This window comes from Podarcis raffonei, chromosome 16 (genome assembly GCF_027172205.1).
Source record: "Podarcis raffonei isolate rPodRaf1 chromosome 16, rPodRaf1.pri, whole genome shotgun sequence".
NCBI lineage: Eukaryota > Metazoa > Chordata > Lepidosauria > Squamata > Lacertidae > Podarcis > Podarcis raffonei.
Genome location: NC_070617.1, coordinates 16,791,150 through 16,815,677, shown reverse-complemented (window position 1 = coordinate 16,815,677; position 24,528 = coordinate 16,791,150). Strand labels below are relative to the sequence as shown.

General features: G+C 47.7%; 2 protein-coding genes across 4 annotated transcripts; one reads left to right on the top strand and one right to left on the bottom strand.

The window, feature by feature from the left end:
• The first annotated feature begins 411 nt into the window (after window positions 1-411).
• On the top strand, window positions 412-6,495 carry EIF1AD (eukaryotic translation initiation factor 1A domain containing). Of its 3 annotated transcripts, none has more exons than XM_053368497.1 (7): window positions 412-498; window positions 1,463-1,554; window positions 2,574-2,750; window positions 3,373-3,481; window positions 3,820-3,928; window positions 4,795-4,848; window positions 5,638-6,495. In XM_053368497.1, exons 3-7 carry the CDS (start codon window positions 2,664-2,666, stop codon window positions 5,783-5,785), a joined length of 507 nt encoding a protein of 168 aa, XP_053224472.1. In that variant the 5' UTR covers window positions 412-498; window positions 1,463-1,554; window positions 2,574-2,663; the 3' UTR covers window positions 5,786-6,495. The 3 variants fall into 3 exon arrangements, with proteins under 3 accessions (XP_053224472.1, XP_053224473.1, XP_053224471.1); XM_053368498.1 differs by having other exon boundaries at window positions 454-556; window positions 5,641-6,495; XM_053368496.1 differs by having other exon boundaries at window positions 454-556.
• A 1,224-nt stretch (window positions 6,496-7,719) lies between these two features.
• SART1 (spliceosome associated factor 1, recruiter of U4/U6.U5 tri-snRNP) lies at window positions 7,720-23,497 on the bottom strand. The gene is made up of 20 exons (XM_053368495.1): window positions 23,062-23,497; window positions 20,825-20,879; window positions 20,371-20,426; window positions 19,277-19,403; window positions 18,015-18,120; window positions 17,618-17,695; window positions 17,360-17,459; window positions 16,569-16,714; window positions 15,831-16,037; window positions 14,655-14,776; window positions 14,240-14,403; window positions 12,806-12,936; window positions 11,833-12,003; window positions 11,069-11,179; window positions 10,337-10,424; window positions 10,036-10,126; window positions 9,682-9,817; window positions 8,863-8,952; window positions 8,460-8,581; window positions 7,720-7,984 (listed from the first exon to the last, which is right to left on the bottom strand). Exons 1-20 carry the CDS (start codon window positions 23,429-23,431, stop codon window positions 7,966-7,968), a joined length of 2,490 nt encoding a protein of 829 aa, XP_053224470.1. The 5' UTR covers window positions 23,432-23,497; the 3' UTR covers window positions 7,720-7,965.
• Between the last annotated feature and the right edge of the window lie 1,031 nt (window positions 23,498-24,528).

Below are 24,528 nucleotides of genomic sequence, written 5' to 3'. Positions count from 1 at the left end.
TCCCTCCCGAGCAAAAGCTCCACCCAATTTCCTTTGGAGCTGATTAATAGGCGCAGCACGCTCTCCCCTATTCGCTCACGAGGAGGCGGCGCCACTTTATTTGCATATTCATGAGCTTATTTATTATTCATGAGCTTTCCCGGGCCCCCCCAATATTTTTTATAAGTCCGCGTCGCTGAGCACCACTTTGGCTAATGGGGCCTCCCGCTGCCACTGCGCTGCCAGAGCACGATTTCTGTTTTCATCCTGAAGGATAGTTCTTAACCTGAAGCACTATTTCTGGGTTAGCGGAGTCTGTAACCTGAAGCGTATGTAACCTGAGGTACCACTGTAGTCCAATTAGGGCAGCTTCCCTCGAAGGTGGGGAAGTTTTTAAGCGCAGCACTCCGGGAAGGAAAAGCGTGACGCACCCGGAAGTCGAGTCCAGGGCAGCCGGAAGTAGGAAGTTCTCGCTTCTCACGCTTCGGAGGGGACGAGAAGGCGCCAGTTCTTAAGCAGGTATCGACCAAACGGAGGGCTGGGCTGCAGGTTTGGGGGCGCAGGACGCTTTGAAAGGGTAGGTTCAAAAACAGATGAGAGCCCGATACTGCCTTCCTAAGGGCGGGGGTGGGTGGGCCGGTCCTACCTCACAGGGCTGACGTGGTGCTTGCCGAGTTTTTATTTATTTCATTAAATTTATACGCGGCTTGATTGTAAAGAAACAAACAAACGAAAGCGGTCTGCCAAAAAACCCCCTCCGCCCCCCCATTAGAATGATCAATAATAAAAACTAACAAACAATATAATTTAAGACTTTAAGAGTTAACACGCGAAGCGCATTGAGTGCTGAAATATAGAGCACCAGAGTGCTAAGTAAGCTCTATGAGTGGAATCCAACTAGCTTACTCCCAGCAAGGGTTGCCAGATGAGGAGTATCCCAGACCTTGAGATTTGGGACGTCTCAGTTTAGAGAAAAGGCAAGTAAGTGGCAACATGATAGAAGTGTATAAAATTCTTCATGGCATGGAGAAAGTGGATAAGGAAAAGCTTCTCTCCCTGTCTCCTAACACTAGAACTCGGGGACATTCAATGAAGCTGCATATTGGATGAAATAAAAGGAAGGACTTGTTCACACAGCACATAGTTAGACTGTGGAACTCATTGTGGGATAGAGAATGTTGGAATAAATCACACACGCACCCCCAAAAAACTCCAGTGCTTTGTGTCCTCCAGATGCATCTGGGGCTGATGGGAGTTGTAGCCCATAACATCTGGAGGGCGTCATTTGAGGAAGTCTGGACCAGATGAATCTTTTCTTCAGATCCAGCAAGGCAGTAATTGTAACAGAGTAGATAAATCTATGAAGGATCAATGGCAGTGGTAGAACATCCATGTTCAAAAGCAGTATACCTCTGAGCCCCTGAGACTCTCCTTGTGTATGATGACCTACTATTATTACATCTCTCCACACACACCCTTCAAGCTCTTCCAGAACTGTGAATGTACCAGAGAGTGAAATCAGCACTGGATCCACAGCCCTTGAACTTGGACGACGTTGGCTGTTGTTGGAAACAGGTCAGTTTTCTGTGGACCCTCACCCCACCCCTATACAAAGAACTTTTCCCCATCACTGAACACAAGCAAATTCCTATGGAGGTACTTTGGTCCCATCCATTCTTATGTTTTAAACCAGTGGGTTATCTGGCAGGCCTTCCAAGATTTGTGGGCAGGAGGGTGGAGTGAGAGAACAGGCCTTTTCTCTGGTGCCCCCTGATCATGGAATTCTCTCCCCAGGAAAGCTCACCTGCACTGACATTGTCATTCTGACACCAGATGAAGATGGTTTTATTCTCCTTGGTGCTTGCTCTTTTATTTTTTATATCTGTTCATCTGGCTATCTTATGGTGCATGATTTTTTTTGGATGAACACTTCTCCTCCTTCTAAATATTTCCCCCCTCAATATCGTTCCAATAACAGCCTCATTATAACAATGCCAATTTTATCCAATTAATACAATTATTAAAACCAATTATTAATATACCAAATTATACAATTTAGCTAGACCGCTGTTCCTCTCCCACCCAGAGAGGAATTCAAAGAATGAGTTTCCCCCACCATTCTTTGTTTATCTCCATCTGCCTCTCCCTGCGATGTCGAGGAAGACCTCTATTCCTGGTGCAGGCAGAACAGGATGAAGACTTTTAGCATAGATTTTTCATTCTGATTTTTAAAATTGTATATTTCAGGAGTAAGCAACCTAGTGCCCCGATGTTTTGGACTACAACTCCCCTCACCACTGGCCATACTGGAATGAGCTTATGGAAGTTGTAGTCTAGGAACAATTGAAGGCCACTGCATTGGCTACCCCTGGTATATTTTGCATGCCATTGTCCCTGTAAAATGCTTTGCAACTCCTTCCAGTAGTGAGAAGCAATATGTAAACTGAATGAATTAAAAATGAGGAGCAATTGAACCTGGCTTCCATTATCTCCCGGCCCCATGCAGTGCTCCACCTGTTCTAGTTGATATTTCCACTTCTAAAGTACTTGTGATGCTCTCCCATTCATTATTCAATTCACTTTATTTTGGGCAGCCTCCTAGAACGTGGACATATTCTGCAAACGGCTCCTTGCATCACCCCGCCCCCGGCAGAGACACGGTTCCCCAGGGCTAACAGAACAGCATGTCCCAAGCCACAAAACGCAAGCATGTGGTGAAAGAAGTCCTAGAAGAGTATGTGGTGCCTTCAGAGAGGCAGCAGATCGTCCGGGTGAGAACAGAGGCCTCCCCACTGTGCATCTACAGCCTGGACTGGCCATGGGGTTCCAGATGTCATTGCTCATTTTCTGTCCTGATTTTGCAGTGCTGTTTCTAGCAACTGTGTTCCACCCAAGACAGCTGTAGACTTGGTTGTTGTACATCATCATCCCTCATGCTAGTGCCTTCTGGTTGTTTTGGAGCACAGCAAGCTCCATTTAGTACAGCTGCTTTGGACAACTGCTCTCAGCTGAGCTTGCTGGGAATAACAAAATTCGTAGCCCAAAACATCTGGCGGTTGGGGAGGGCTGTCTTAGATCTGCATTAACCCTGATTATGGATCTGGGGCAGCTTTTTGCAGGAGATTGTACTTAATAATCCTTTGTGTCCACTCCAAAGCTACCGTTCTCTGATTCTTTTGCCTCCCTCTGTTCATCTTGTCTATAGCTGGACGGTTCAAAAGAGGTTTGGCTCTTCCTCCCCTGCAGGAGAGGAAAGCGGAGTGGGTGGGTTTCAAAGCAGTCGAACAGAAAGGGCCCTTTTCATGGACTTACAGTGATGGTTGCTGTTTGTGGGTACAAACCCCAGCACAACTTTACAGTGTGGTTGTTGTTTGTTTTGCCTATTTCCTCCAGGTGGTGGGGACCCCTGGCAACAATCTCCATGAGGTGGAGACATCTGAAGGAACGCGGTTCCTTGTGAGCATGCCCACGAAATTCCGCAAGAATATCTGGATCAAGAGAGGTGAGTGGCAAAGACTGCTGTCCTCATAGCAATTGATGGAAATTGTGTCCTCCTCCTCCTTTCCAGTTCCTGCAAGTTTGTGTCTGTGTGCAATATATACAGTAAGCCCACAACTTATACAAGGGTTACATTCTGGAGATCACGGCTAAAGCCAACCTTGCACATAGTCCAAGCCTATTGAGTTTGGTGGCAGATGGGATTGCTAGTGTCGTTTTCCCTAGAACCTCTCCCCACTTTTAAATTTTTGGCCTTGCATATAAAGCTGAATACACACAACGTAAATGTGCATAAGCTGTGGGCTTACATAGACACACACTAATCTTTTTCTCCCCTCCCAGGTGACTTCCTGCTGGTAGATCCCATAGAAGAAGGGGAGAAAGTGAAAGCCGAGATTAGTTTTGTCCTCTACAAGGACCATGTTCGCTACCTGAAAAAGGAAGGATACTGGTAAGGACCAAATACCCACTGGTGACACTCAAAATCCCTGCAACCAAAATAGGGTTCAACCGTCAACAACCTGCCTCCTCCCAAAAAACCCCAACCCAGATTTGAGAAGCAGGAATCAACACTCCCCCCTCGCTCCCAGCCAAACAACATCAAAAGATAGAAACTGGAAGGGGTAGGAGGTCTTGGAGGGTTCCAGGGGGTGTCTGTGGGTATCAAGTTGGACCCCCCCCAAAAAACTTATGCAATTGTTGATAGGTTTGTTGCCACCCAGCTCTCTTCCCTCCAGCAGTACCGTGGTACCTCGGGTTAAGTACTTAATTCGTTCCGGAGGTCCGTTCTTAACCATTCTTCACTTTAACTAATGGGGCCTCCTGCTGCCGCTGCACCACCACTGCACAATTTCTGTTCTCGTCCTGAAGCAAAGTTCTTAACCCGAGGTAATATTTCTGGGTTAGTGGAGTCTATAACCTGAAGCATATGTAACCCGAGGTACCACTGTAGTAGGAAAGTTGCTACTGACAAGGAAAGCTACTGATACCACCCCTGAAGCCTGCTAGGCCAGCCTCCTCCGCAACCTGGTGCTTTCCTAATATTTTGGATTACAATTCCTATCATCCCTGACTTGGGGCCTGATTGGCTGATGGGAGTTGGGAGTCTAAACCACCCCAGTGCACCAAGGCTGGGTGAAGGGTATGTCCAGGCTGCTGGTGTGATACATTTTCCTGACTACTTTTATGTAAGGGGAATGACCCATCTCTTCTGCAGCTCCCACCTTTGTCTTGGGGCCATCCCTTTGTAGGCTCAAATGTACCTTCCAAACTACTGAGCTACCAGGCTGCCCTTCTCTCTCCTGTTTCTTTCTGCAGGCCTGAGGCCTTCTTGGGTGGTGTGGCAGGAGCTCAGAGCAGTGCTAAAGACAGGTGAGTTTGGGAATGGGACTCCTGTGATGTGTTTATGTGGAGGGTGGGAGAGCACTCTAGGGACCTCCTGTCTCTCACCTCTAAGGTGTAGTTGTGATGTAAGTATTATTATTAATTATTACAATTAATTTATTGCCTTCTAAACCACCACATAAGATAAATAAAGAACAACATATACAGCTGTACCTTGGAAGTTAAATGGAATCCGTTCTGGAAGTCCAGTGTGGCTTCTGATTGGCTGCAGGAAGCTCCTGCAGCCAATCGGAAGTCATGGAAGCCCTGTCAGACATTCGGCTTCCAGAAATAGTTCGCAAACCGGAACAGTCACTTCAGGATTTGTGACATTCAGGAGTCAAAAGTTCGGGAACTTCCAAGGTACAACTATACATTTAAAACAAGATTAAAACCCTAGCAAGTGGACACGTGGTAGAGACCCATTTATCCAGCTGAGAAAGCCTGTTGGGACAAATATGTCTTCAGCTGCTTCTGGAAAGTGTGGATCATGGACGTCTATTGCATTTGGACAGAGACGTTACCCACAACAGGCTACAAATTTACACAAAGCAAGAAAAAGGGGAGGCAAGGACAAGTTATCAAAGTACAGAAATTAGGCTGGATGTTGTAGCCATGGGGCCAGCTGTTTGTAGTCCTACTTTGCTTCTAATGTTGTGTTTTAATTGTTATAAACTGCGCCCTGGGACCGTAGCATGAAAGGCAGATAATAAATGGAAGTAATAATAATTAGAGAGAAGTTTACGCTAAGAGCGCCTTCTGTCTGTCTTCCTTTAGCAGGGATGGGCCACAAAGCCCACCACGTTCTGCGGGGGAGGAAGACTCCGAGGACGATGATGCAGACTTGTTTGTGAATACAAACAGGGTGAACTACAACTACCTGGAGAGTGAAGACAGCAGTGACTCGGATGAGGAGGAGAAGTGACAGGTCAAGCCAGCCTGGGGGCTTCCATAACTTTGCTCAGAGAAAAGGGGCATTGCCTCAAACCCCACCCTCTTGTCTGATGGGGTTAGCTGTTTGTCCCCTTTTTCTGGAGGGGAGCTTGTACTTACAGGAGCATTTTGGAGCTGCTGTATTGCAGGCAACAACAACAACCAAAAATTTGCTCAGCCTGTTAGCAGCAGCTATAGCTCATTCCTTGAGGAACTTTGACCCTGTCTTGACCAGATGCCTCTACTGTATTCCAGGCCTCTTTCCCTTTCTCCCTTTGCCTTATTTAATACAATGTGTACGTCCCAAACCCAGACACTGCCTGCCATGCCAGATAGCAGTTTTGCAATAGGTCACAAGCTTCAAGATACATTGATCATTTTGAAGTGGCACTCCTTTCTTCCAAAAGTGGGCCGGCCTACATTAAGAGATGGTCAGCACACAATGGGAGCATCCAAGAGCAAGTCGTATTTAGTAGGCAGGTGCTGAATTAGATGGTATTGGGGATGATCTCAGTGCTTTCTATCCAAATTCTCTGCACCAAAGCCATTCCTCAAATGGCTCAAATCACCTTGCCTTCTATTTCTCCTCCTTCACATTTGCTAGATTTGGCTCTTGAGAGGCAAGGGACACCCACAGTGAGGGACAACTTCTCTTTTGTATTATAATATTCAACAAGTGTTTCAATAAACTTTAAAGAGAGACTGGGGTGAGAGCACTCTTGTTTGCAAGTGGGGCCTTTGTGTGAGCTTGCTAAAGAAGAGGGAGGAGGGGGAGGTTCATCTTAAAAAAAACTGCAAATGGCTTTCTGTGAAGTTCTTAAACCATGTAAAAAACCATGTAAATACAGGAAAGCAGCTAGGAGGACAGTTGGACCTTTAGACAAGGGGATTAAATGATTTACTGTGTGAGGAAAGGGCGACTGTAGAGAAGCTGCATTCTATCCAACTGATGCAGGGCAGCACCCCGTGCCTGAAAGACTTTCTTAGGAAGGGAATCAGACGTAAATAGTAGCGGCAAGGTTTGCTGATGATGCCAAACTGTCTGGGGTGGTTAAAACAAAGGAGGGGTTGCAGAAAGCTCTGAAATGATCTCTTTGAACGGTGGCTGGGTAATAAAATGTTAAAGATTGTTCAAAATAAAGAAATGCAATGCTAATAAGGTCTGAGCAGGCAGTGACTGACCAGCAAAGAGATGTGGGGCTTGAGGTGGATAACTTGATGAACTTGTTAATCAAGCAGTGGCTGTGAAAAGTGTGAACTGTGTGTTGGAGATCATTAGGAAATGAATCAAACTGCCACTATCATAATGCCCCTATACATTCCATGTATGACCACACTTGGGGATGGGGATTATGTAGCTTTGGATGATGGGAACTCGAGTCTACCAACATTACAGAGGAACACAAGGCCTCCTTAGAGTGTACACCAGCCTTCACGAACCTGGTGCATTCAGATATTGATGGGACTATTATTCCTGTCAGCACCACACAGCATAGCATGATGGGAATTGCAGTTCAAGAGTTGCAGAGCAGCAGGTTGACAAAGGCTGCTCTATACTAAATGGCGGCGGCAGCTCTTTCTCAGTCCTGCTTGGGAGAGAACCTGAAGGTTTTCTGCACGCATAGCAGGCTCCCTTGTTCTCCTGCCCTCTGCTGCCAAGCAGCTTTAGATGGAACCAAAGTTGCTGAAGTTTGTACCATTTCAAGTGGAGGCTTACTGGACATTCCCTGACTAAGCCAATTTTCTATATGTAGGGAATGTGCAAGGAGCCGTCAGTCCCATGAGCCTCTTAGCTGCAATCTGAAGTGACAGAGAGGAAGATTATATGTAGCCCAGTGCGTGCTCCCCATTTCATCAGCCACCAAACACAGCATTTTAAACTCTTGTTCATACCGGGACAGTAGAAGGAAGAGGCTCAACAATGAGTGAGGAAGCAGTTACTTTTACTTAAGCTATTTAGTTTCACATATATAGATACAAAAAAATGGTGCTAAAAACTCAGCTCCACAACTATATACACCCCTCCCCATATTTCAAAGTGGGGAAGAGACATGATGAACACGTTTCCTTCAGGAAGCAATGGACCTAGGCCCTCTGCGGGGACCCCGACCACAGTACTGCTCCACAGAATCCTGAGCAAACATTTCTCTCCGATGCAGAAAGCAAAGACCTTTATTTGGTGATGGTGTTTCTGTGGAGGGGGAAGAGAGAGAATAACCAGTTAGCAAAAGGCCTGGATGCAGCAAGCAAGAGAGACGCCACCTGCCCACTCCTCCAGAGAATGGAGAAGCTCTTAGCTCCTCTCCCCTAGCAGGGAAAATGAAAGGGGTGGAAACAGCAGCTACGAAGCCAGAATCCTTCAAGCCTCAGCCACACGCTTCCTCGTACAAATGGCTTAGGGTACACAGCACACCATGAGCATTTAGTACTGCCCCACTCTCTGCAGATGTGATCGGCAAACTTTTGTGAGGACTGGCTGCTCGAGAGTGACTTGTGGAGATATTTTCAGGACTTTATCAAGGTAGACAGGCGAGCCAAACAGTCAGCTGCAGAGTCGCCCACAGAGAAGGCTGCCTCCCTTCTCCTTAGCAGGAAGGATCCCCACCTGGCACCCCTGTCTCTCTCACACCAGCCCCAAGACATCCCCTCCCCCTGCAATTCCTTACGCATTCATGCTCTTCCCGCTGCCACTGAGCACGATGTAAGGAGTCTTCTGGGCCTTCTGCTTCTCCTGCAGCAAAGCCACCGTGCCCAGAGGGGTGTCGCTGGAGCTCATCTTTTTCAAGAGCTGGAGGAAGAGGAGACAGATCCAATCAGGACCACTTCCCTCACCATCCCTGTACTCCTGCCCTCTGCACAATTCCTGTCCCTAGTCGATGTCTCACACAGTAATGTAAAGAGGCACATTTCAATGGCTGGTCAAAAGCTACCCCTCCTGAAAGGGGAAATGAGCGCCACACTTCAGCAGGCCCTGGAGAGACCAATCATTTTGGGGAACAGGCAAGTGGGGTGGTCTCAGATCCTCCACGCTACTGGAACTGGCCAGTGCCTCCCTCTCCCTTCACTCACCGCCTCCTCGTCTAGTTTCTTCATGCGCCGCTCGGTCTTCATCTTCCCAGAACCCTTCCCGTGGAAGCGGTGAGAGAGCTGTCGGAACGCCTGGAGCAAGAAGAAGGCCAGAGGGTTAAACAGCTTCAGCTGGGTTGGCGTCGCACCTCAAGCAGACCAAGGCTGAGAACTAGGACCACAGATGCCTATAAGTTGAGACTGAGCCAGCCTTGCCCAAGCAGAGCCCCCCCACCAGATGTTTTGGACAGCAGCTTCCACTGACCAGCTAACACAAAAAAATTATTTTATCAGGAAGCTGCCATATTGAGAACCAGTTCCTCCTGGAAGGGGGGAAGCTGCTCCATTAAAACTGCCTTGCTTCGTTTAATTATACCATGTGCTTAAAGGTAAAGGACCCCTGACAGTTAAGTCCAGTCGCGAATGACTCTGGGGTCCAGTGCTCATCTCGCTTTATAGGCCAAAGGAGCCGGCGTTTGTCTGCAGACAGTTTTTCCAGGTCATGTGGCCAGCATGACTAAGCCGCTTATGGCAAAACCAGAGCAGCGCACGAAAACGCCGTTTACCTTCCCGCCGGAGCAGTACCTATTTATCTACTTGCACTTTGACATACTTTCAAACTGCTAGGTTGGCAGGAGCTGGGACCAAGCAACAGCAGCTCACCCCGTTGCAGGGATTCGAACCGCTGACCTTCCGAGCAGCAAGCCCTAGGCTCAGTGGTTTAGACCACAGCACCACCCACATCCTACCATATGCATAGTATACCATAATATAAGCCAACTATCATACCAGAAGAGGTCTGATAGCCCTGCCTAGTCGTACCTCTTTGGGTGTGAGTTTGCGCCCAGTCTCATCTACATATTCTATTTTCACATCTGGTTTGTAACCGTCTTTCTCCTTGAAGTCCTGAGTGAAGCCCCGGTATTCTTCACGCCGGCTGTATTTGTCATCAATGGCCCTGTAAGGAGGAGGAGGGAACACAGCAGCCTTAACCTCACTGGTCCAGCCTTGCAAATACAGAGTCTTCAGCTCTGCTGGCTTAGCCACGTCTAGAAATTTCCTACCCCAGGCTATCTGGTTCCAGGGATGTCCCACCTCCACCCTCTGAAGCATCTCTGCCTGCCTGATCTGGCACTGGAGAGCCAGGAGCTCCTTCCCCCACCCACCGTCACTCACATTTTGTCCTCAATGCAGTAGACTGCCGATGGCAGTGACTTATTGGGTGCCTTCACTCTTGCCACCTTCTGTACGGTAGTCTCCAGCAAGCCTGGTGAGGAGGAGGAGGAGAGAGAAAGAAAATGGACTTGCAATATCCTACTCATGCAGCCCTCTTGGAGGAAGAGTGCCAGCGGACACGAAATGCAGATGGTACCCCCTCCTCTACACCAAAGGAAGGCTGACCTACACACAGGCCTGCAGGTGGCAGGAAGGCTCTGGCCAACCCCTCACCCTCCACACACCCACACCCCAGTCTTACCTTTGTTTTGGCAGAGCATAAGAGCAGCCGCCAGGCCCCGGTTCACAATGGGCTCCTCGTCCAAGATGGTGGTGGAGGATGCTGAGAACTGCATAACACAAAAAAAAGGGGGGGGGAATCACGCTCAGTTCACCCCGCCTGTACTGACCCACTGGAATTTAGACTCCAGCAGATGCCTTCAGCACATTTGGGTGGGAAATCCCTTGGAATCCCAGTTACAGAAAGGAATGTATATCTTAGTGGAATCCGACTGAAGACACCATGCACTGTTTGCTGTTCTCTCCTTTGAATTTGGAGCCCACAGGGAAATTCCTCTCACCTGATCCTCAGTTGTATCCAGATCAGTAACTTCAAGAAGTAGCCACTGAACTTCTAAGCTGATGGACAACTGCACATTATACACTTGGTAGCTACATCTGCACTGGCAGCTTAGAAACGTGCTGGCCGTATCAGGAATTATAATGTACAATAAATCTAAACCTCAATGTTTTGTTATCCCTGCAGGATGGTGTACACCAGTTACTGCCGGTGGTTCTATGATTTCATATCTAGCTTTTCTTTAAATTCATGAACTGGTTTGGAGATTTCATATTCTATATCTTGTCAAGGCCTCTGGGCTCACTGCCGCTGCTAGCAAGAAGGGGAAGGGGTGCCAGTCCTAAACTGGCTGCCAAGGAATCTTAGAGCGCCAGCCTGGAACAGCCCCCCCCCACACACAAAAGGCAAACTCACATCCTGCTGCTGTTTCTCCTCGTCCAGATTGACAGTGCTCCAGCCGATGTTCTCCTCCCCGTCTGAGTCTGAGCCCCCGTTTGCTGACCTCTCGTCATCTCGCTCAAAATCCTGAGAGGGGATAAAGGGAGAAGGAGGAGGAGACTGTGTTACAAGCCAGGGGAAGGGCAACTGCTTGGCATGCAGAAGGGTCAAAACCCCAATGGCATCTCTAGGTACAGCTGGAAGAGAGACCCCTCCCCTAGCAGAAATCCTGAAGAGCTGCTGCTGATCCGTGTGGACAGTACTAGATGGACTCACTCTAAGGGAACTTCCCATGTTATGGTCATCCCTTGCACTTTAATTTCATAAAATGTATATACCGTTTGATTGTTTAAAAAAACCCTCAAAGCAGTTACAAAGAGAACTTAACAATATCTGTAAAAACAGTTAAACAGAGCTATTTAAAACACTGAAATAATAATGAAAACCAGCAATGAACTAAAACCAGGTTAGACCACACTTCCGCATTCACTCCTTTGAGGATTCCCCTGCCCCTTTTTTTACAATCAAGCAGTGCGTACATTTTATGGAATAAATGAAAACTATCTCACAGCAGTGAGTTACAGAAATTAATGCTGCACTGTGTGAAGAGCCATGGCTACATCGGAGAGCTGCTTCTTGGAACACAATACTGGGACACAATACTGGGTGCTGGTTAGCAATTCCACTTGGGTCTCATCTGCGCTGAACGACCAGGCCAGCATCCCTTAGAGGCTTATTACCATGAGCTCTTCCTGGTCCTCGCGGTTGCCGGCCAGCCCGTAGGTGGGGATCTCGCCCAGCGTGCGGCAGAACTCGGAGGTGGCGTTGAAGACTATGGCCCCCTTCCGCTCCAGCTCATCGTCGTCCTCTTGGCTTCGGCTGGTCTCCAGCTTCTTCACTATTTCTATGACCTGAAAAATTGACAGGCAGGGGAGGGTTAGTAACACTGAAGAAGAGCTAGCTAGTGTCCAAAGGCCTCCAGGAGGCTGCCTGGAAAACGGGAGAGTACTTAGGGATTGAAGAAAGTGAAATCCATTTGTGAGGACACTGGCTATGGCGCAGTGGTTAGTGTCGGACCAGGACCTGGGCGACCAGGGATCCACACTTGGCAATAAAGCTCACTGGTTGACCTTGAGCTCAGTCACTGCCTCACGGCCTACCCTACCTCGTAGGGTTGTTGTGGGGATTACACGAGGAAGGGGAAAAACACATACACTGCTTCCAATCAAGCACAAATCTGTTTGGCCTGATAGTTATATGCATCCATTGAATCCTAACAACAACAACAACAACTTATTACTTGTACCCCACCCAGCAGACTGGGTAGCCCCAGCCACTCAGCAGCTTCCAACAGAATGTAAGAAAATACACAATATATCAAACATTAAAAGCTCCCCGATAAAGTAAAATGAGAATGCTTTGGATGTTCCGGCAGCATTAAGCTCTCTAGCAAAGGGGGCGGTGGCAGGACTGAAGTTTCTGAGTTCCAAATACAGTATGTTTTTTTTCTGTGTTTGTTCTGAAATTATTATTTTTTTAAAAAAAAAAACGACCTTCAGGAGATGGTCTCAGAAGCTGGTGCAGAGTATATTTGGTGGCTACCCAGGCCCCATGGCACCCACACTTCTCCTTGCCCTTGAGGTGCCAAGGAGAACCTCTTGCTGCTTTACAAGGTCAGCCTCTGTGGCAGCTGGATCCCCTCCGTTTCCTCACCTTCTCCCCACTGTCCTTCAGCTGCTGGATCTGCCGCAGCTTCCGCCCCTTTTCCAGCTGCTTCTGAAGCTCCAGTTCCGCCTCATCCTCCTCCAGGGCAGCAGGAGAGTCAGGGCCTGCGAGAGCGTCTTCTGCCAGAAAGAGGGGGAGAAAAGGAGGCGAAAAGGTCTTATTTCTACAGTGTTTCACCCTGGATTCCCCACCCTCGTGCTCATAAAGATCTGCCTCCCAACGGACCATGGCCTTTAACCCTCACCCCCAAGTTTCTAGGTTCAGCCTTCCCCCAACCTCGCACCCTCCAAATATTTTGGACTACCAACTCCCCCTTTCATTTTCATTTCACTTTTAATTTGTATGCCACCTTTCTACACTGCTGTTATACACAACACAGTTTACAAGCCTGTTGAAACAAAATGTAAAAAGAAAGAGCACACATCCTAGAACAATCCAACCCAATGCAAATAGGTCATAATGGGGGAAAATGATTTTACAATAACCTATCAAATAATGTAGTATTCAATAATCCATTTAGAATACAGGCAACTCCCTATTTGCGCGTGAACCACTAACGCCTGTGCCGTTTTGGCCACCACAAGGGGGCAGGGCTGGAACGGGGCGGGGGGGGGGGAGGAATGGAGCAGGGGCAGAATGGGGCATCCCCCACGTAAATGTGGAGTAGCCTGCATAATAAGATGGACCTTCAAGGTACGGTATCCAAAAATTATAATTAAATCAAATTTCACTCTCAACAATTGCAACAAATCATTATTAGACTATAATAAATAAAAATAACAGAAAAGTAACTATACATAAAATACTATATAACAAGATAGGTTATAAAATTACTCCCATCAGCAAAACTGTGTTGGCCTGGGCTAACTGTAGCTGGTAGTCCAAAACCTCTGAAGGGAGCAAGGTTAAGGCAGGCTATGCCAGAGCCAGTGTTTCAGTTTATGGTGCAGATAAGGCCAAGGGAATGTGGCCCTCTACCTGAAACAGGTTCTCCATCCCTGTTGTAAATCAACCCAAACACCATTGGAAGTCAAACGGAATCCATTCCGGCAGTTCGTTCAACTTCCACAACGTTCGAAAACCAAAGTGCGGCTTCTGATTGGCTGCAGGAAGCTCCTGCAGCCAACTGGAAGCCGCAGAAGGTCCACTGGAAGTTCGGCTTCCAAAAATAGTTCGCAAACCGGAACACTCACTTCCGGGTTTGTGGCGTTCGGGAGCTAAGCTGTTCGAAAGAACTAAGCTGTTCGAAAGCCAAGGTATGACTGTACAGAGGTTTTTTTCAATTGTGTAAAAAAACACCACAGGTCTAAAATGAAGAAAATAAAACACAGACACCTTCAGCCAATCCTTTATGCACTTTCCTTTGAGAACGCCTCTAACCCCCTCTCTTTCGGCCACCCAATCACCCCCAAGCAGACTCACCATCCTCACTGCTGATCTCCATTCTCTCCACCCGAATGTCGTCTGACTGGGGCAACTGCTCTGAAGCTCCATTCCTGGCATATTCCGTGTAGCCCTCACCATCCTCCTCCTCCTCTTCTTCCTCCACCACGGCAGTCTTCCTCCTCCTCCCCCGGCCACGAGCCCTAGAGAGCCATTGCAGGGGAGACATTGAGCACAGGAAGCAGTTCTCTGCACCAGGGGTAATGCAATCACAAGCTGTGGCACCCCGGACCTAGCACGGAGACACTTCTTGGGCAGAGGGGTCTAGGAGGGATGAACCCCCTGCCTGCTCACCAACTGAGGTAACACGCGAGGTGGGAAGCAGCACTCAAGAGCCACGGAAGACTTCTGCAGCCCCTCCCCTGCTCAGCCAGCCCCATTAAGCCCCTGTTACCTGGAGCCAAAGTCCCTCTCGCTGTCCATGCTGCTCAGCGGCAGGAGATCATCGGCCTTCACTGGCTTCTCCTTCTTGCGGATCTTCTTCACCCGTCGCTTTGTCTTCTTGAAAGTGACGTTCTATGGCAAGGAGCAGAAACATCAAAAAGCAAGCCCAGGCCTCTGGGAGAACTGCCGGCCTGCCCTCCTGCACTCATACAAGACTCTCCCACCCCAAAGGCCTTCTGCTACTCAAGGCTATAAAGCGAAGTCCTTGGGCCCAACATGCTTCTGGCATTCCCATCTTGAATTCTGGGCTAAGCTCCCAAGTGGAAAGAGCTCAGTTTCCTTAGGAAAGGAATTTGCCACATGGTGTGGAGGAAGGCAGGCCATTTATATGGAAGTGGATATTTGATGCAGTTGACTGCAAAGCTTGGAGCGTGTGCAGAGGTGGGGTGACCAAGATGATCCAAGGGCCTGGAAACAAAGCCTTATGAGGAATGGTTGAGGGAGCTGGGGATGTTTAGCCTAGAGCAGAGGAGAATGAGAGGAGATAGGATAGCAATCTTCAAATATCTGAAGGCCTTTCGCATAGAACAAGCTTGCTTTCTGTGTCTCTGGAGGGAAGGACCCAAGCCAATAGATTCAAAGGGCATTCTGACTAAACATTAGGAAGAACTTTCTGATGGTAAGAGATGTTTGACAATGGGAACGGACTACCTCCAAAGGCTTTTAAGCAGAGGTTGGATGGCCATCTGTCAGGGATTCTTTAGCTGTGATTCCTGCACTGCAGTGGTAAAACTTTGGGTCTTTTCCAACTCTACAATTCTATGGGCTGATGTCCAGAAATGGAGGATACATTTGCACTTTCTGACTACAACAAACCATTCATTCATCCCTTCCCACTGCAAATGTCAGAGCTAAGGGAAGGAGACTTGGGAGAGGAGACCTCCCCACTCCAAAGGCTTTCTGATGTTCCTCCATTCTTGTGCCCTGCTGCTGACAGCCTGTCGAGACCTCCCTTTCCCCCTCTTGACTTTTCTCACAACAGGAACTTCCCCCCTTGCCTCTAGTCTTCCAGGGTCCAGGACACCTGCTCTTTCCTCCAACCTAAGTTCCTAGGACTAAGAGCTGTGGACAAAAACCCTCAAGGAACCCTCAAGAACCACATGAGGATAGAGGATCCCTGCCTTACCATCTCCTCTGGTGAGAAGTACTCTGAAGCCAGGCGGAGGCCCGGCACATCCAGGGTCTGAGCCCGGTTGTGTAGGCTGTCCCGGATCTGCTGCAGCTCCCGCTCCCAAGACCCGTCTGCCATCCCCACCGAGTCCAGCTTGAAGGACTTCTTCTTCTCCCCTTCGATTTCTTCATCGTACTTGGACAGGACACTCTTGTGCTTGTACTGGGGAGAGAGAGAAAAGAAGGGATCAGAGGAGAGGAGGGGGACTCACCAATGTGAGAGGAGCTCCAGGGGCCTGGAACAAGAAGGGGCTGGTGGGCAAAGCCGAGGGACTTGCCAGGAGGCTTAAGAGCAGCAACACTTGAAATCTCCCAAGCCTGCCAGCAAGTCACTTCCTCCCAACACTTGAGCCTGATCCCTTCATCCTGATATACGGCTGTGGGCTGTAGATGCTCAGGAGGAAGGAAAAGGCTGCCCTATAAACCATCCATTCCTCTCCTTGGGCAACCTGAGCTACTACAGAGGGAATAAATATATATCTGTACCCAAACCTGGTGCCCTCTGTATGCTTTGGGCTTCCAGGTCCCATACAGTTGTGCTGCCTGGGGCTGATGGGAGCTGCAGCCCAAAGCAGCTACGGGGCAGCTCTATCCACTGCTGCCATGCCATGCCTATTTTTCTATCCCAATGCTGTATTATGTATATTCTCCCTGGTTCCCTCCCATAAACAACAAAACAAGGAAGCTCCCTTACGAGCACCATGTCATCCACACTCTCCTCTTCCTCATAGGGCTTGTATTCCGGCTTCTTCTTGCGCAGCTCCACGTTCTTCTTGGCTTTCTCGTTGTCCACTATGTTGACGTTCACCAGCACATCGCCACCCTCCTCCTCCAAGACTCCTAAAAGGAAGCTGGCAGTCAGCTTGAAGTCAGCCACTTCACAACACAACTCTTTCTAATGATGTCAGGGGAAACTCTTTCTAATGCTACTGAACAATTGTTGAGCCCGAACCCTGTCTCATTGGACGCTGAGAGCCTCCCCTTGTACATAAGGACCTGCTTGCCATGCTCTTTACTGTTGCCCATTCAGAGATCTCCTCCCATTGGAAAGACCCCAAAGGTCCATCTCTGGCAGGGTGGGCAAGGGGAAAGCGCAGAAGGGTGGAAACGCCTTTTACTTTGAACAGATTGAATATGTAGAATAAATCTCAAATGGACTTCTGCTAGCTCAACAGGGCTTCCCCCTCCTGAAATTGGCTTGGGGGAAGGTCAGGAGAACCCCCCAGAACAGGGTGTGGATGTTGAATTCTTCCCAGTTTCCATGCACCCCAGAGGTTGGGTAGGGGGAGATGGAAATGCTGAAAGAGTGTTTGTGGCCCTGCATGAGAGAGAGAGAGAGAGAGAGAGAGAGAGAGAGAGAGAGAGAGTGTCTGTATGTGACTGCATGTGTACAAGTGTGGGAGCAAGAGTTGCAGCCTGCAACCTGGTCACTGGATGGAAAAGCCAGAGGAAACGCCAAGACTGTTGCAATCTCTGTCCCCCCACCTTTGTCCTTGAGCGTCAGGATGACCGTCTTCCCTTCCTGGAAGGAATCAATGGTGTGCTCTACTGTCAGACCCTTCAAATCCCGTGAGCTGTAGCTCACCTGCAGGGAAGAGGATTAAAAGCAGGCATCAGAACAGCTAAGGCAATCATCATGTTTCCTACAATTCTATTATTATAACTGAAGATTCTATCCCTTTGATGGGATGCTCTGTTGGGATATGAACCCAACTCATGTCTGCGTGGGATTGCTCTCCTCACCTTCTTATTCTGCCCAAATTCCTCCTCCACGAGGCTGCTGACGCCAAACTCCTGATCCATCTCTTCCAAGAGCTTGGCCTGTTGCAAGGCAGGAAAGAATACAAAACATGGAGTACAGCTCTAGATAGGACACACTGAGAGGAAAGGAAGGTGTGGAGGTAGGGGAAGTACATGTCCAGTGGTTTGGGCAAAGCAAATGCGTGAAGGAAAGCAGTTAGCATTAAGGACTGGTGAACTGGCTCCCTCTCTCTACCATGCCAGGAGTGCAGGACAGAATGCTGTCTGCCAAATTTCCTGAAGGATGGCACAGGCATTGAATGGTACAACAGGCTCCCTGCCCCCTCCTCCCGTCAAAGTACAGTCAGCTCTCCAGGGTCTCAAAGGCGGCAATACCAACCCTCTTCTCAGCCATATCCTTCTCCAGCTGCAGCTTCCGACTTCTTTCAATCCAGGCAGCGGTGTCATCGAGCCAGGGGTCATCTTCGCCAAGCGACTTGATCTTCCTGAGGGCAGGAAACCAGAAGAACACCCTGCTCAAAGATGATCACCACAAGGATTCCCCAGTCACCCCAAAGATTTGAATGAGACCCTAAGTTTTCACCAAAAACAAGGTGGAACAGGAGTGCAAGAGGAGGACTTTGAGGAATGTGGCGTTAAGAAAAGATTAAAGTTGCTAGGGGACTTCACAAACCTAGAACAGAGTGAAAACCCAGCCAACTTTCCTTTATGTGCTAGGCAGAGACCTTCTTTATTGTTACCAACTGCATTTCTGTATAAAATATAATCTGCCTGAAAAACAGTCTTCATTTCATAAGCCCCCAAAATGACTTCAGTTCAGTAACAAGAACCACAGTTAGTAATAAGAAGCCATTGATTATTATTATTTTTTTTAATGACATGGCAAGTTTGGAGAACTGCAGCCATCAAACAACACCACAGAAGGACTTACTGATTCAAGCTGGAATCTGATGAAGAACTTTTCCTGAGGAACTAGAAGCTATCAATCTGCTGCTTGATCTCAGAAAGACTTCTCAGTGTAACTTTTTTTTTCAACAGGTGGTTCATCGTATTCATTTGGGATTTTGTGTGTTTGTAAAACGCTAGTACTGTTGATTTTATGTATTAGCATTATATAGATACAATTCTTCTAAAGTCTATTTAGTGTGCTTTCTGCTCACTTTACTACAGCTGCATCCACCTGCACAGAGTTGGCTAACTGTTAATTATTTTTGCATTAGTTTTAAAAGCTGTTAGTTAATAAGTTGCCATCAAGTAATTTCCAGTTAAAGCAGGATACAAATATATTAAACAACTAAATAACTCAGAAAAGCAGCTTAAATGATGAAATTGCCAACTACTGGAGTAAGGAGTCAGCCAATCTGGAAACCTGACCTGCTAGTGGATCAGAATAGGAGATCCAGATCAGTGCCTCAAAGGAGATGTCCCTTTCCAAACAAAAGCAGAGATATCCCTCCCTAGAAAAAACTGAAGGCAGAATAACCAGGTAGGCCAAAATGGTGCCCTCCAAAGGCTGCGGGACTCCAGCTCCCAGCAGCCCTGGCCAATATGGTGAGTGATTAGGATGATGGGAGTTGAAGTCATACACACATACAGTTGCATCTTTGATTTAAATAGAGCAGCTGAAAATGGAAATGGTACCCTAGTTTCTGGTTCAGGAGCCTCTTTTCCTTGGCAGCAGCGAGCTTCTCCCGGATCTCCTCTCGCTGCTTCAACACTATTGGGTTGATGACCTCAGCTGCCACAGGGTCCTCCTTGCTGCCAGTTTCTGCAGGGCGAAAAAGACCTGAGGTTATCAAAGGGCCATGGAGGATGAGAAGATGGCTGCCTTAGAAACAGTAGAGCTCCTCAGTCATCTCTTTTTAAAAATAGGTAACTGGACTAGGATAGAGGAAACCTCTTCTTACAAGAGTCCACTGGGTTCACAGCAGTACCCAAGTTCTGAGCCACCAGTAGCTAAGGCTTACTCAACCCTGAGATGGTAAATTGCAACACTTCAGAATGTACTGGCTCTTCAAGGAAGAAGAGAACCACCTTAAAATGGAGCCTCCAAGTCACATCCCTTAAGGAGACCATGGTATAAAAAGCACTGGCAGGGCAAACAGGGAAAGACTCCCTTTGTCTGGTTCCAGGTACAGATCCTCACCCCCACCCCCGGATCTAGGCCCTAGACAGCAACTAAGGAGGCAGAGAAAATCCCCACAAGCATTGATCAACCATCTTTTACTTTCACCTTGTTTTATTTCTGAGAAAGGCAGGCTAGGAGCTCGGCTATGAAGGCAGCGGGATGGAGAGAACCCAAAATTGCATTTCTATCCCACCTTTTTCTTCAAAAAGTTCAATGTGGTGTTCGTGGTTCTCCCCCTCCTCATCTTATCCTCACAACCACCTTGCGAGGGAGGTTAGGTTGAGAGATGGTGACTGGCCCAAGGTCACCCAGTGAGCTTCATGGCTGAGCAGGGATTTGACCTCTGGCCTCCCAGGTCCCAATCCGACACACTAACCACTACACTACACTAGGACCTGTGAGAAGCCTGGGCAACCAACAGAGCCACAGTGTGTGGGCTAGTGTTCCCCTTTAACCAGCAGGCCATGCTTCCTCTTGCTTTAGCAGCCAGCAGCGGGGAGGCAAGAATCCTGGAAGGTACAGCAGCAGCAGAGGAACACCAAGGGTTATTCTCTGAATGGAGTCTGAGGCCATGAAGCCATGTGGCACAGAAACCGGAATCACTCACCCTTTTTGACAGAATTGATCTCCAAAGGCTTCAGCCCAAGCTTAGCCCGAAGCTTGCTGTCGAGAGAAAGGCAGAAATATCAAACCCTGCTCAGCAAAGCACTACAAGTCACAATGGCTCCATTGCCTAAGCAGCAACTTCCTGCTTCTCAGAGATCTAGCAGCTCTCTCTTTTTTTCTTCAATAAATTTTTATTATTTTCTTTACACAATCATTCTTACAGTACATTAATCAACATATAAACCTTTTTGCTCTGCCGAGCTTGTGACTTCCCGCCTTCCCTTCAGCTGGTATCCCTTATCAAATCCAGTCGCGTATTTTAATTCGAGTTAGCAGCTCTCAAATGCACCAGTTTTAATTAGTCAGCCCTGCACAAGAGCCAGCTGTCAAAAAATCACAAGAGGCATTGTCAAAGCTACAGGGATACAAAAGACATCAGGCTCTGTCGCACTCACTTTGTCTCCTCAATGCTGAGGGAAGCATCTCCTGAGCTAGACTTTGGACCGACAACTGTTTGGGAATAAAGACAGAGAGAAGTTTGGTTAGTTAGAGCAGAAAAAAAATATTTAGTCCAAGCTATGAGCATTCTTGCATTTTTCCCATCATGTTTAGAGATTCCAACCTTCTTCAAAGGCAATCAGGATGGGATTTACATGGGGTAGCAGGTGGGGAGTTATTGTTTTGTTTGCTATTACGTTATGTCTTTTTGTGTTTCTATATTTTAAATCGCCCCGTGATCCTTGGATGAAGGGTGATTTATAAATATAACTAATTTTGTTGTTGGCATCCTTTTGCCTCGAGAGATAATAATGGAGTGCACCTCTGGGGGTGAAGCCAAACTGCTGCACCAGCAGCACCAAGGTGAAATAACAACAACAACAACAACAACAACATAGGGACACAGTGCTTTGAAGCCCAGGTGGTCAGGACTTCAAAGAACAGTGTGGGGCTGTTTGAAAGCCATTTTGCAAGCAACACTACGTTACCCTTTGAACCTCCCAAGCATGGGGCGGTTTGCAAAAGGGTTTTCACACATCACTGCACTGAGCTTTCACTGTACATGCCTTGTGCTCACAACCAACATAGAATCAAATCCCACCCCCATCAGCTGATGTCCCCTTCCATTCCAGTGATGTCAGCTGACTGACAATTGTGTGTGTGTTTTTAAATGGCCTCACAGGTTCTTGATCTCTGCTCCAATGCAGCTGACAATAAAACAACATTTAACATATTTAAGAAAATGAAGCAGGGCTAGTGACTAACAACTGAAGCGGGGACTTTGAGTAAAATGTCGTCTCTATGGTCCTCAGATGTTCCTGCTGCTCTTCTTTATCCAAAAGTATTATTAAATATTGCAATGTACTCTGTGGGACAGACACCCCTGAAAAGCATGCTTAGGATTGTAGCCATGCATTCCCTGCTTAACTCCTGTCCCCCAGAATTCACTTCAAATGGCCCTCTTTCTAAGCCAGCACAGGCAGGGCTGCAACAGGGCACTCTGACCCTATCCAGGCTCACAGTCTGCCTGAATTCAATGTCAGGGGAAACCTCTTAGAGCCATGCAAATGCACACAGGGACACCTAACATGTCATTCTCTTTCCTGATCGTTAAGCATAACTCAAAGCACAAGAATTCTCATGATATATATCTACAAGGACACAGAATTGATATAAAATAGCCCTCCCCAACCTGGTGTCCTCCAGACATTTTGGACTACAACTCCCATAAGCCCCAGGCAGCCATAATCAAAGATGACATCAGTTTTAGCCCGCAACACAGGAGGCTGCCTTTTGCCAGGTCAGGCCACCGGTCCATCTTGCACTGAACAGCAGGGGCTTTCCAGGGATTCAGACTCAGGGACCCAATTAATACTCAAGGTACATCTCCAATAACTGATAATGTGCCGTGTTTTTCTAAGGCCTAAGCCCCCACCCTCCTGGCTTTTAAATCAGTTGAGGACTGGGTTATTGCAGAGTAAATACTGTATTGCTACAGACTTCCAAGGAAGAAGCCATATCCAGTCTGCTGCAACAAACACAAGGGTTTTGTGACACATTAAAAGATTAACAAGCACATTACCCTTATTAGTTTTTGTGGATTGGAATCCACTTCACTAGGTACATATTGACAGGGAGTGAAGAGCCTTTAATTGTGTGCAACTAGGGAAGGGAAGAAGCTCGGGAAGTGATGCTTGGTGATCCAAGCACATTCCTGTTATCTACCAGTGAAGTGTTGGAATCTGTAAGGTGTGGGCTCTGCTGGAACAAAGGAATACAGAAAACTGTATTGCAGCCTTCACCAACTTGGTTGGTTTGGACTACAATACCACCAGGCCAATGGGAGTTGGAGACCCAAACATCTGGAGGGCCCTGGGCTGCTGCATTGGCTCATCTTTCTTCATGCAAAGCAAATGGTCTGCCACAGAGTGGGTGGGTGAGATGTTTCCATCCTGCCTTTTTAAAAACAAAATGCCTCTTTTATATTTTTTTGAGGTTTTGTTTGTTTGGTCTGTGTTTTTTTAATGTATGTGATCCTTCATGTATTTCAAGTCACTTTCAGTTACCTTAGTGCGGGACGGGGAAGAAGCGACCAACACATTTAAGAAATAATGACAATTTAAAAAACCCGTTGCCGTTTGAGAATCGGGATGGGCCGGACCCCCCCGCCTTCCCTTTGCCCACTTTCTCCCACCTGAGCTTTGGGCGGCTTCATATCCTTCGTCGCGCTTCTCCCGCTTGATTCGCCTCCCCACCTCGCCTTCCTGGCTCCCGCTAGCGGCAGCACGGCTTCCCCGGGAAGAGGAGGAGGAGGCGGTAGCGGTGGCCGCCTCATCCCCGCCGCTCCGCCGGCTGCTCCGCTCGCCCCGGCTGCGGCTCCGCTTGCTCCGCCGCTCGCTCCCGTTGTTGCTGCCGCCGCCCCCGCTGCTCCGATGCTTGTGCTTCTTGTGCTCGCGGTGGCGGGACGACGACGACGAGGTCCCGGTGCCACCGGTGCCGGAGGCAGGAGGCGGAGGTTCTTCGGAGGTCTCGGCCCGCTCCCGGTGCCGCTTCGACGAACCCATGGTCGCGGCTGGACGCTGAGAAAATGGCGTCTCTGCGAGCCAGAGGCTCAGGTGAGTGGCACTTCCTGGTTACCGGCGCTCCACTTCCGGGTTAAACGCGGTGCTTCCGGGCCGGCGTGAATAGGCATCCGGCGCTGGCTTTGGGCGAGAGCAGAGAGTTCCGGAGATGGGTCAAGAAGGCTTGTTTAGTCGGGTGCGAAGGTGCGGGTTCATTTGCTGTTAACAGCAGCGTTTTAAAAATCATTATTTGTTGATATCCCTATTCTCAAACCTTTATTGGCATATGTACAAGATTCCAATAGGGTTCAATACCAACAAAAAATCCTGCATCTAACACTTCAGTTAGTTTAACACAGCATTCACGAATCCTCATTGCGCGTTGCAGAAACCTGTCTACTATCTCTATCTTAATTTTTTGTTGATAAGTTTCCTGAAAACTCCAGAAAAGGCAACTGTTTTAAATCAAACTGCAAGGGGATTTTTAAATCTTTCTGTCTGCCTTAACAAGGGGAAGGGGGATCTTAGCATAATTTGTATAACTGCTACTTGTTTGTGTGTTTAACATAATCTCCTCCATAATCTTTTCTCCACGTTTAAAATGGGAGGCTGTAATTCTTTTAACTACTACTTCTCCCCACCCCCTTAAGCTTTTGGCATTTTGACCACATTTGTTTCTTTGTTGTTGTTTTTTTAAAAATATGAGCTCAACAAAAATCAGTCCTAAACTGTCCTACATACTGTGTACCTGAGCATGACTGCTAATGGAATTGGAGGGACTTCTGAGTAAATATGTTTAGGATTGCCTTTCCCAGCTGCACTCCTTTTAAGTACAACCAATACCATATTAATCTATTTTTTCCTTTACTGTTGTTTCTAATGAAAATGATATAATTAAAGAACACAATCTCCAGCAGTGTTGCCCTTTCAACTTAGCTGCCTGTCTTTCTCTAAGTTCCTTGTGATCTTTAGAAAATTCAACCATATGTTTGGTTTGCAATGACAAGGCTTATTCATAAGTAGGGACAGCTGAGAATGTTAATCCTTTAAAAAAAATAAATCAGCATTTCCCTGTAAACTCACAGATGGTTTTGGACTTC

Excerpts from the sequence above, each read along its gene's own strand:
- EIF1AD (XM_053368497.1), top strand. The coding sequence starts at position 2,664 with ATGTCCCAAGCCACAAAACGCAAGCATGTGGTGAAAGAAGTCCTAGAA. Across the intron at positions 2,751-3,372 it reads AGAGGCAGCAGATCGTCCGG|GTGGTGGGGACCCCTGGCAA; the intron begins GTGAGAACAGAG and ends TATTTCCTCCAG. Across the intron at positions 3,929-4,794 it reads CTGAAAAAGGAAGGATACTG|GCCTGAGGCCTTCTTGGGTG; the intron begins GTAAGGACCAAA and ends TTCTTTCTGCAG.
- SART1 (XM_053368495.1), bottom strand. The coding sequence starts at position 23,431 with ATGGGTTCGTCGAAGCGGCACCGGGAGCGGGCCGAGACCTCCGAAGAA. Across the intron at positions 17,696-18,014 it reads AGGATATGGCTGAGAAGAGG|GCCAAGCTCTTGGAAGAGAT; the intron begins GTTGGTATTGCC and ends GCCTTGCAACAG. Across the intron at positions 10,425-11,068 it reads AGGAGAAACAGCAGCAGGAT|TTCTCAGCATCCTCCACCAC; the intron begins GTGAGTTTGCCT and ends TGTGTTATGCAG.